Source organism: Melopsittacus undulatus, chromosome 5 (assembly GCF_012275295.1).
Source record: "Melopsittacus undulatus isolate bMelUnd1 chromosome 5, bMelUnd1.mat.Z, whole genome shotgun sequence".
NCBI classification, from domain to species: Eukaryota; Metazoa; Chordata; class Aves; order Psittaciformes; family Psittaculidae; genus Melopsittacus; species Melopsittacus undulatus.
The window spans coordinates 12,633,603-12,646,028 of record NC_047531.1 but is presented as its reverse complement, the minus strand read 5'-3'; the positions used below and the strand labels follow the sequence as shown (position 1 = coordinate 12,646,028).

General features: G+C 34.6%; 1 protein-coding gene across 6 annotated transcripts in view; it reads left to right on the top strand.

Annotated features, from left to right (window-relative positions):
• NRCAM (neuronal cell adhesion molecule) overlaps positions 1 to 12,426 on the top strand; it is a 154,054-nt gene that overhangs the window by 122,908 nt on the left and 18,720 nt on the right. For 4 of the 6 annotated variants that reach the window (XM_034063141.1, XM_034063142.1, XM_034063143.1 and 1 more), the window contains 3 exons: positions 499 to 684; positions 10,255 to 10,380; positions 11,415 to 11,567. In XM_034063141.1, the coding sequence (XP_033919032.1) occupies positions 499 to 684; positions 10,255 to 10,380; positions 11,415 to 11,567 (465 nt within the window). The remainder of the gene's footprint in view (positions 1 to 498; positions 685 to 10,254; positions 10,381 to 11,414; positions 11,568 to 12,426) is intronic. The other 2 variants (XM_034063144.1, XM_031053605.2) reach the window with 2 other exon arrangements.

Genomic DNA, 12,426 nt, shown 5'->3' with positions numbered 1-12,426 from the left:
GGACATCTAAGAGGTTTGTGTGCCTGGAACAGGTTAAGGAAGTTTGTTTTCTTCCACTTACCAACTTCCACTGCATTATATACAAGACACTTGAGTATTTTTTTATTCCTGAGCATACTGGATTTATTATGACGCAGGTATTGTAAAGTTTCAGAATTTTTTAATGATCAGTGTTTCAAATGTGTGTGAGTTCAGATGATTTGATGTGGACTCAGTTGCTTTGAATTCAGATATTTACCAGAATGGAAGTTGTACTTTTAAAACTTACAGGTGTTTCCTATCTCCCTGTTGAATTTTGGCTCCTTGAGTAAATGCTTTTTACACAAAGGTGACTTTCTTTTGAAACTGTAGATTATCATTCATATAACGTGAAATTGACAGTGCAGCAGACAAACAAAGCAAATAAATACAAACAATATCAACAGAATATCCTGGTTTAGCACAATGACAATGTAATCAATTTTCCTAACTAACGTTTTTTTTTCCTTGTAACAACAGTCAACAACACACATGAATTGGGTCCCCTGGTAGAGATAAGAATTCCTGCCAACGAGAGCAGCTTGATATTAAAAAATTTAAATTACAGCACACGGTACAAGTTTTACTTTAATGCGCAAACTTCAGTTGGATCAGGAAATCAGATAACTGAGGAAGCAGTAACAATTATGGATGAAGGTAAGATGGGTATGTATAGAGGAAACCCATAGAATTTAAAAACCACTGCAAATTTTATTAAAACTATTTCTACTACTCCCTTCCATTAAGGAAATAGCCCCTGTTTTTTTCTAGAGCTTTCTTAACTAATAAAAGATTTTAAATAGTTTTTAAGAAAAGGTGTGTAAAGGTTTTCCACAGTAGTAGAACACCCCAAAAAGGTGTGAAGCCCCTCCTTTTAGTATAAAATTGCAAGTTCTAGCTCTTCATCTTTTCTAGACTTCAAAGATGCATGTAAGTTTACATCTGAAGCGATTTTCCTCTGTTTATGTGTTCTGCTTCATTGATCTGCTCTGGTCACAAAGAACAATCCTGAAATAGAATCATGGAATTTTTTAGTTTGGAAAAGATCTTTAGATCACTGATTCCAACTGTCAATGAAATGATGCAGCTTCATGGCTAGTGGAAATAATTTCTCTTTTGAAGTATGCAACAACTTCTGTGAGGTCTCAACTTTTTTTTTTTTACAGAGCTGGCAAAAACTGTAAAAAAACCCATAAACTTAAAAAAATGTGCATAAATAAATTTGTCATCTATGGCCCCAAGTAACTGGTGACATTGTATAATATTTTAAAACTTAGGTGTATTCTTCAGTCCTGTCATTGATTTTTACATTTATTGTCATTCTAGATCTCTGATTTTGGCAGTTATTTTGTTAAAGATGTTAAGCAAAGGGAAAATTTTGGGGGAAAGTATTTTATGATTTTGCACATCTTATTATTAGGAGTCTATTTTGATACCATCTTTTCACAAATTTTTGTGCTTAGTAAAATTATAGTTTATTGGCATTTCTATAGATGAGTTGGTATGCAATGCAGTTTCTCTAATACTGTATTAAGGTTGCATATAAACTACATTTATTCTAAATTGTGAGCTTTAACAAGCATGAGCCATGAAATTTTGTAAATGCATGTATATTATTTTTTTGTCTTGTAATAGTCTGTCAGTGTTCAGCATAAGTGGGTCGTTTCTAATTTATTTGAGTTAATACTTTTTATCTAGTCTGCATGCTTTTCTGTTTTATAATGAAATTATATATGTATGTTCCCATTGGTGTTGTATCTAATTATATAGTGTTCCTGTTCTTGTTTTCCTCCATTAAAGCTGGTATTCTTCATCCTGCTGTAGGTGCAGGCAAAGGTAAAATGAAACTGCATGATTTGTTAATGTGTGGATTTTGCAGTGTTGCAAATGGGGGAATTGCAGTGGTAAGGACAGAAAATCTTGGATTACACATTGCTATACAAAATGTTAATTTGTTCTGGACAAAAGCATTTGTGGGTTTTGTTGGGGTTTTGGTGATTTTTTTTAATTTTTTTTTTTAAGTAATACAGAATGTTTATTAATACCTTTCATCTTACTATTTTGCCATATAGTTCCACAGGAATTCATTAGCTTTGCTTCAGCAAAGTCTAATTATTTCTGAATATTTAACAGATGTATGTCAGTGACACAAATATTCAGGGTCCAGGTGCACTTGCACTGATTAGCTGGAGTAGAAAAAACAGCTCTTCTGCAAAAGAGATTTTTTATTGCCTGTGCCATGTGCAATTTTTTTGTCATTTTAAAAAAGTAGATGCACTCTTGTTCTCACTGCTGATTAATGCTACCCATTTGATCACATTAATTTTATTTACAAGTCAACTGTGCACAAGAGATAGATGACTGACAATACCCTCTGTATACGTCTCAGTTTGAGTATCAGCTTGAATACACAGGCAAATGGCTTCCTGCTGCCTTAGGTTCACAGATCTTGTGAATGAGTACTTGAGGATATTTCAGTTAGTGGGACCTAATGTCAACCTTATTCTTGAATTCAGTAATACTTAGGTTTTTATGATGCAGTTCTTCTGAATTTTGATACCTTCACTGTCAAAAGCAAAGGTCTTCCTGAACACTGATAGATAGCTAAAAGTCAGAAAGGTGTCTCTATATGTGTGTGTCATTTTATCACAGAAGTGTCATTTGCACCAATGAACATCTGTGCCTCAGATTCTCAGACCATAACCATTCCAAATCAAAATCTATGCATGAAATACCCAGTATTTTTTTCCAACTTGGAGGAGGCAGGATAAAGTGTTTTACCTATAGTTTGTTTCCACTTAATGCTCAGGTATTTGGAATAATAATAGCCAGAAAAAGGAACTTAATTTTCTCAGTCTCATATGATTCAGACTATAATATATATATGTATGTGTGCGTTTGTGCATATATAATATATATATTTGTACATATAAGTGTGTCCCTGCCCGTGGCAGGGGGGTTGGAACTAGATGATCTTAAGGTCCTTTCCAACCCTAACTGTTCTATGATTCTAATATGTGATGCATTTCTGGTTAGTGTATGCAGTTGTGGATTTATTTTAATGACAGCTCCTTGCTGTTTTTCAGTCTAGTTGTAGCTGAGAAGTCAGCACAGATTTGAACACTTCAGTCTGGCTTGTAGACTTGGACATTAACAGCAGAAATATAAATTAAGTTCTAATTATTTATAGCTGACTAAAAACTCATGAAAAGAAAAATGGATTCTCTATGTGAAACTGAGGTCTAATTATAGCTGTATCACAGTCTGTGGCTAGCAGAAAGCATCTTATTTGTAAGATCAGCTGGAGCAGCTCATATTTCAGAGCTGTCATCTCAGATTCTCTGAAAACTAAGCAGATGTCTTCATTTGCTTCCATGCTGTTTATGAGTTCAAAGTTTTCACATATTCCTATAGCATCTAGCTCTTACTATTGCAAAGAAAACTTTGGAACTGCAAACAGAATGGAACTAAAGCCATGACATCTGTTAGGACATCTGAGTTGCTGCAGGTCTGAGATGAATGTTCATACTAGCTACTTACATTAACACATTAACTGTTTTGCTACTGATCAGGGACCATGAGGAAGGAAGGATTATCATATTACCAAGTACTAAGTGATTTTGTCTCATGAGTGGGTAGATTTGGAAGATAGAAATACTCAGCCCACGCAAGGAGCCATACCAAGTAGTGAATTTTTATTCCTCCATTAAGTGCAGGAGGGCCTGTATGTAGATACAATTCCTACTAATATGGACCCAAAGCCAAACCAAGGAGATAGTGAAATTTGGATTATCCCAACCTTTTGTGACCAAAAACATATCTCTTTTTTTTTTTTTTTGCTTGTTTTGAAGGGCAGACGTTACCAGAAAATTTGATTTATCCTTTCTCTTTCAATTTGAGCACATTCATCTTGGAAGTTAAGAAGATAATAGGTCCTAGATTCATCCAGCCGAAATTGTACTGGAATATTGGTATTAGGTGTTTTCTAGTCACTAGGTGCCCCTGAAAACCTGCAGCTTGGCCAGTCAGAAACAATAAACACAAGGTCCTGGAGGATTTGAAATCATTCAAACCAGGGCAAGCTGTGCCACCTGGGACATATTTCACTTCTCAGACTAAAATTTTACATTAAAATGCAGAGGGAAGTATTGCTTCAGTGAATCTAAGGTTCTTAAGAGTGTCACGATATTTTTATTGTAGTTCTGAAATACATTCCCTGTCTCTTGGCACCATTTGCAATGAGAGTAACCACAGTCTGCTTACTGCTGCACCTCATATTTTAATACTTGTCCCAAATAAGTTTGTTTGATTATAATGACTGTACTGATGTTAAGTAAAGATATCTAGTACATTCTAGACCAGTAAGTAGAGAAGCAAGTTTTGTGCATTTTTTACCATGAGGTTAAATAAAAATTTTAGTTGAAAACATTAAATATGAGGTCAAAGCTAGGGGATTTAGATAAAGAAATCATTTTTTTTGCCTATAGCTTGCATAGAAAAAGGGGGGACCGTATAATATGGGCACCATGCTAATAAAAAATTTCTTTAGACAAACAGTGCCATTGTATCAGACAGCACAACTACAATGTATCTTGGCAAATCACAAGAATTGAGGGTTTTGTCTTCTCTAAGGGAAACTTAACAGAGGAGATCCATGTCATTCTCTCACAAGCCCACAAGTAAATCATGAGACACATTATTTTACCAGATGGCCAAGATGTCCTGCTATAGTTGATACTCTCATTTGACTTGCACTATCATTTTTCCTTTCTAGTACTGTGGTGTTATAAGTGATTTAAATGTTACCAAATTCTGGCACTACACAGAAAAAAGTGTTTTTCTTCTTAGCAACCTGGATTCTGAATGTGTCTGAAAACTACATATGTGAAACATGATGTATTATACCCAGTACTAGATAAGCAGTGTGCATTGGTATATGTATCAGCATCTAAGGACAAGCATGAGGTAACAGAGGTGTGAGAAAAAATGGGAAATAATAACCTGATTACATACAAAGTAATTACATTAGCAGCTGGAATGTGACTGAGATCATCACTGGAGTCAAGCCTTTTCCACCCTTTTCCATTAGAATTTTTGAATAACTGGTCTATAAAGGAAGGAAGAGAATACAGATTTGACCAGTAGTAGAAATGAGAGTTGCTGATTAAAATAAATAGTCACGTGGGCTCATTACTGTGTTTGTTGTAAGCTAAAGTGTAGGGAGTCATGGCATGATGTGTGAGTCCCATTTCACAAGCCTTCTTGTTTCTTCTTTTTGATTTAGTCAGCACTTTTTTGTTTGAAAGCAAGGTCTTGTAGTCTGCATGTACACAGACAATGAACTGCAATTAAAACAAGGTTGTGAGATGACAGTTATCTTTAATTGAAGCTAATGCTTCCTGTCAATGCAGTATTCAGTCTGGTCTGCTGCATTCATGTGAACTTCACATCATAAGTATTATTGATAGAAATACTTGTTTTGCAAGGGAGAAAAACACGTAGTCTAGCCTCTGAGTTTGAAAGTATTCTTTTTCTTCTGACTGAATCTCCATTATGTAGCTCTTCACTGTAGGCTAGAAGTCATTCTCAACTGAGTCTATAACTCTGATCTCTTTGTAGAAGATAGGGCACTCTCAGTTTTCTTTGTTCCATACAAAGTACTGCTCTTTAAATCATTTTCCCTGCCCACCATCTGTTTTCCCTCCCTCTTTGCATCACATCACATAATGTCTCCATATTTTTTGCTAACAAGTTCAAGCTGCTTTTTCTTTTCAAGTTGTTCATAGTATTTTTGTACTCCTCCTTCAGCCACTCTCTCTCTGTGGACTTCATGATAAATCTATGTGATTGTTTCGGTACAATCTGCGAAGCAGAGCCACAGTTCTGTCACCTTTTAAGTCTACTGGAACAATAATGATGCTTTGCATACCAGACTAGAGAAAATTATGGTTATTGTAAGGCAAATATTCCTGCAAATACTTTTTGCTTTGTAGATGTCATACAAAATCCATGCCATCCTAAATGCTTATCGGTGAAATGATTTCTTGCATTTCTTCTTCTGTAGTTATTGCACTACAGGAATGCTCTTGCAATGGCCTAAATTATCTTAGAAGTTACTAATGCCCATCTCTCACTGCCAGAAATGGAATTCAGTCCTACTGTTATGCTAAGGCCTGAATTTCATACTTTAAAAGTTATACATTAAAAAGCAAACAAAAGCAAAACCCTTCTCTGTGTGTTACAGGCTCTGGCAGAATCTCTTACCGGTTTACTTCTTTTCCTGTGTGGGTTTCTTTTTATCTCCCTTGAATTTATTTTTCTCTTCATTTATGCATTTTAAATAATTGTCTGTTATATATTGGCTTGTTGTTTTGTTTTGGGGTTTTTTTTTTCCATTTAACACCAATCTTCAAATGTGTGCTTGTCACTTACCTACCATTTTTGCCTGGAAATCAGGTAAATCCCATGAAAATTCCTAAAGTTTAGTCACTTTGGGGATTATTTAATTTATTTTTCTGCTGAACTAAATCTTGAGAGAGAGTACTTGTTCTGTTGTTAAAGGCTATTCACATCTCATATCATGTCTTACTAAATTCTATTGAATCTGCAGCCCAGGTATAACTATGTTATTTGGAGGAGCTCTGTTCCTGAATGACTGGAAGATTAAATAGATCTCTACAAAAAACTGTACTAAAAAGGTACAGGAAATAGTCTGAATTGAAAGGAAAATTTTACTTTGAGTGTAGGCCACTTTCTCAACAGCTGGCAAATACTCTTATGCTGTATCTCGCTACAGGAACGAAACTGTTCTCAGAGGTGCCAGCCAAATTTTGCATTGTATCATAGTGTGAATAGAAGAGCTTAATTTACTGGAGGCAGCTGAATAGGAGTCTGTATAAAAAATGTAGCTTATTAACAATCCATTCCCATCAGTTTTAGAGCAAGGCTTTTGCCAGCGCTGCTTCACAGTGTTGAGCATGGTTACAGAAAGCACAGTGCTCTACTACTGAAAACTCCTGCTCCCTGAGACAAAGCTTTCGACCCCCCTCTTTACCAACTGGCGCTTGCACACGCTGAGAGGTTCTGCCAACTAACAATTGCAGACTGCATTTGTGAACAGTGCTGGGAAACATGTTGAAGAACTATGAGGTTAATTATAATTAGAGGTGTGCTGATTGAGAAATCAAGAGTCTGGGTAGATTGGAGACAAGCTTTAAATGTTGTAACCACTTCAACTCTGTGCTTTCATCAACTCAGGATCCATCTTTTATCTTCCTGTGTTTATATTCATGTTGCCAATATGGCACATTTAACAGACTTAACTAAAATTTTCCTTGCTAGAAAATCAGATGAAGCAGTAATGCAAAAGAGAAGGAATTGCAAAAATAATGATCCTGAAATTAAATGTTCTACTGAACAAATTTTCTTGGTGCACAGGATTCAACAGGAAAAAAGTCACAAAACTTACATCTGACCAAATACTGCAAATGGATAAATCTATACAGACAGCTGTTGGTAAGAATCAGATAAGAGTACATCTGATAAATGTAAGCATGAATCAGTCACAAACCAAAACACAAGATAAGATAGAGGTTTTAGAGGAATGTGATTATCGAATTTGGTTAGTGTTACAGAAGCTGCCTGTTGTCTGGAGTCTTTCACACAAGATGAGAGAGTTACCTTCATCCCCAAGTGTTCAGGCATGATGAGGGAGAAGTTAGGTATAATTCTGTGACATCTCTTTGCAAGAGTTTGAAATGGTTTACTGCTAATAGTTTCTTCTGTCTAACATTGGTGACAAGTATCAGTCATACAGTTGTGCACTAATTAATTCTTTTGTGGAAAAGCAGAATCCAGGGAAAGACAAGTTTGAGAAAACACAATTTAATGGAACAAAACAAAGTAATCTGGAATACCAGCCAGTTGTTTTCTTGGCACAGAACAAGTGCTTTGATGCTGTTTGTAACAAACACCTGTTCCTATGTACGAATGAGAAAGGAAGTTATATATCCTGTCTGCAGTGTCAGACTGCAGCTTCTAAATTTGGAACCTGCTGTTCTTTCCTCTTACTGCCTTCAATTGGTGCAGAGAATCAGAATCTAATCCCCCTGCATTACCATAGTGTATATGGTTACATGTTAGACTTGCCCTAGACATCTATCTGGCACTGGCATTTCTTAGGGGGTTTGTTGTTGACTTAGTAACCTAGATAGCTTTTTTAAAATCTTGTGCTTCCTATTTGATTTTTTTATTTCAGGTGTTTTTAGCCAAGGAATAAATATATTGTTTAGGTTTTAAATAATATATTCCTTATTATTTTTGGTTGGTGAAAGAAATTACATGTAAAAGATACAAGCTCAACTTACATACAGAGACATCTAATGTGGGAATAATTAGTTTAATACAGGTTGAAGAGTTAAATAAGTACTACTGGAATAGAGTTAAGAAGAAAAATTTGATACAACTATGGGGATAAGAAGTCTGATATTGTGAAATATGTTTTGTTATCAGTACATATTTTCAGGAGAATTTATGTTACTTGAGTAGCTTAGATATTTTAAAAACACGCAGAAACTGCAGTTTCCTAGACATAGTACTCATATTATTTAGCCTGAGCTAGGGGCTTCTACATAGATTCATTTATTTATGTCACTGTGCCAAAGTAGGCCATTTGCTCCCTGAATCTATTTTGGAACTTTTTCATCAGCCATATGGACAAAGCCATCCTGTTTTGAGAAGAAAATAATTCAAGTATATAGATAAAATCTGTACAGCACCTCTTGCCTTGAGAACAGGCTTTTGCCCATTTTATTTTCTGGTGTAGTTGAATCCATTGGAATCCTACCATTTGTCTTTACTGAGGGTAGGCTTTTACCTCTGATGTTTCATAGTCCTTTGGGAAGCATTTTTGAGTCTATTTCTAGCAGAAAAGGTATTTTTAGCAAGGTAGAAAAGTCAGTGGCAAACCAAGTGAGGCATTTTCATTAAAAACTAATTTCATCCTTTGAGGAGTATCTTTTCTGTGTCTGCAATATTACACTGCTAGAACTGTTAAAATATATTCTTCATTAATGCTAGGCAAACAAAAATACTGAACTATTATGTCCATTTGTAACAAGTATAATTGGAAAAGAAAGAAATAAGGTATAAGCAAAGTGGCTAATTACAGGATGCTGAAGAGAGAAGCACTTTTTATGTTCAATTCTTAGTCAATACATGTGGGCATTATACATCTCTGTGAAAAGGACTGCTGTCTAACAAGAATGTCAGCAGTAAGACACAGTACCTTAATGAACAGCTTCTTGCATTTCAGTGATTTGTGTCCTTCACACCAGAGTATTTTGATACTGGCTTTCCAATATCTGACATTTAATGTTCCAATGTCTAAAGGTGCTGTGAATCCACAATGTTAATGATGCTGATTCAGAAATGTTCTGTGAAAGTAAAGGTGTCAGTACACACACACTTCAGCTTGTTTTCAAATACGTGTGTATCACTTAGCTATTTCATATTTTACCAAGCAAAACTAATTGATTCCTGCATGAGCTAAGAGTGTGCATGTGTTATTCATTTAACAGGTAAGGTTTTGCTGTATTATTTAAATGTTATTTTTTGATGTAATGTGGTTTTACTGTTTATTTTTTTCTTTCCTACTATCTCTGATGAAGGATATTCAGAAACCCTTTTTGCAACCTCCCCAGTCATGCACACTGTCCGTCCAACATTCTATAAGGGTATTGTCTTCCTTTTTTATCATTATCAATGCAATAGAGACAAAATCCTATAAGGGCTTGCAGTTGAGGCATTTGCAGTCCATCAGTGATGGGTGGTGTAAAGGGAGGTGTGTACCCCCCTTCTCACCCTGTTGTACCTCCCTTATCTCCTATCATTTCCTGATACCTTGACAATATTCTCACTTTCCGTTGCATTTCACATCTAGATGGATAGAAAGACTGTTTTCCAGAATTTTGTCAGGTGTTTTTAAGTATTTTTTGTGATACAGGGCATGCTCAGTAGAGTACATAGATGTTACTTTTTAATTTTATAGTGTAGCAACTGCCTAGGATTCAATTACCAAATACTTTGGTCACTGATTTCCAGTAATGGAAACAAAGACATATGTACTATACTTTCTTTGTATGGTCTAAATTGAAACAGTAACTTCTTAAAATATTTTTTATTATTGTATAAAGTCACAATTTTGCATTCTGCTTTGTTTTTCTATTGTATATTCAGTGCAGCCACTTTATCCAAGGATCAGAAATGTTACAACAGCTGCCGCTGAGACCTATGCCAATATAAGTTGGGAGTATGAGGGACCAGATCATGCGCACTTTTATGTTGAATATGGTGTAGCAGGCAGTAAGAAGTCATTTCATTAAATTTTGCTAGAGTGTTCAAATATATTTTTAAGACTGTTGTAGTAAATGTAGTCCTAAATTGACCCAATGGTAGCAGTAGCTCTAAAATATCTATAAGAATTATTTTTTAATTTGATCATGAAGATCAAATAGTTTTCATTTGAATAAACATCAATGTGTAGCAGGTATTTGATGCTTAGAAAGATTATCAGCCTTTGTTCCTTTGTATTTTATAAATTCTTTTGAATGTGAACTTCTAAAAATGTAGTTAGCATGAAGTTGTTTATAATGCAGTGATTACATGTGTTAAAATATGATTAGTTGCATTAAAATAGGCTATAGCAGTTTTCCTAAATTATGCCAAATTCAGGGGAAAAAAATAAATGAGAGCAAATCAAAGCAATATTCCTTGTTAAATTAAACCTTAAAATAAAACATCAACAAAATTACATGCTTTTATTGGCATAAACTCAGATTTTAATCTTTGATAATACCACTAGTAATTAAAATACAGCTAATAAAAACAACATATGTGTATTCTCAAACATTCTATCCTACTAAAGTTATGATTAAGATGACCAATCTGAAAATTGGAATATAAATGGATTTTTCTGGATACTGGTCTCAGATACAAGAGAGATGTTCAGAAAGTGATGTAAAACTTCTTAACTAAAATAAATATTGACTGACACTACTGAGTGTAATTTAAATTATTAAAATCTATTTTAATATATTTTATAATTGCAAGTTCAGTAGCCTTTAAAAACAAAAAAAAATACTGTTTTTCTGGTACAATGGAACAAATGTTTAAAATAGTTTAATAAGTCATGTACAATGTCTTTAATATATTGCATGCAATATATTATTTGAACTCACAATTTTATATGATTTTATTATTTTTCTGAGAAAATGGTTGTTTTTATTTCAGCCATTCCATAGTTTAGTCAAGTAATGTTGATAGTGTCTGTCTAGAATCTTCCAATAATACAGAGAAAATTAAAATTCCACTGTGTTGTTTTCCTAAAATTTTTGTAGGCAAAGAAGATTGGAAAAAAGAAATTGTAAATGGTTCTCGAAGCTTCTTTGTGTTAAAGGGTTTAACACCAGGAACAGCATATAAAGTCCGGGTTGGTGCTGAGGGCCTGTCTGGTTTTAGGAGTTCAGAGGATGTGTTTGAGACAGGTCCAGGTGAGGCATGCCATACCAATTCTGTATTGTAGTCAGAATCGTGGTAGACCAAGTGCTGAAACATTGAACTGCTTCTAGCTAAGAGATGCTGTAGCTTTATCTCTGCATGCTCCTTTTATAGAGCAATGTTGAATTATTTTATGAACTCCTAAATAATGCCAGGACATTTATTATGTAGATTATGAATGTTTCCTCCTTCCAATACACTCTACTTTTCTAATGTTTAGATTAGAGGCAAGATACTCACTGCTTACACTCAAGCCTGTGTGCTGTGCACTGAAGATGACATACTTCATTTATTTCTAATTAATATAATTAGATGGCTGTATTTAAATAACTTTAATAGAGCCAAGTATTTATTTTTAAAGATAAAATTCTGTATATGATTAGTTTTAATGCAGAAACTCTGAGCTAAAATGTTTCCATAACCAGAAGCGCAGATTCAATCTGATGTCTCACATAATATGTTTATACCAGTGTTAAAAGATTCCAACCTGTAAATGTCTTTTCCTGTCAATATACTGGGTTTATATGGATTTTGATGTTACAACCATACCTGTGAATCAGTAAGGCTATTTAAGTTCCTTATGTACATATTTCAGTCCCACTTCTTCATAAACAAATCAGTAACGCTTGTTCTTTTAACTCAGAGAAAGGGTTTTGTTGGATGTTTTTTGATGTTATGCTGAATATGTTGTTTCCATCACAGCATGTTCTTAGTCATCTGTTATTATTTGTTGTGTATTTACTAGCCTCTTCTGCTCAGTCCAAGCATTTTGGTCAGTGCATAGTTATTTCACAGTAGCCTCACTGACTCCAGAATGTTATGATTTAAGAAAGTAGTTTCAGTATGAAAACA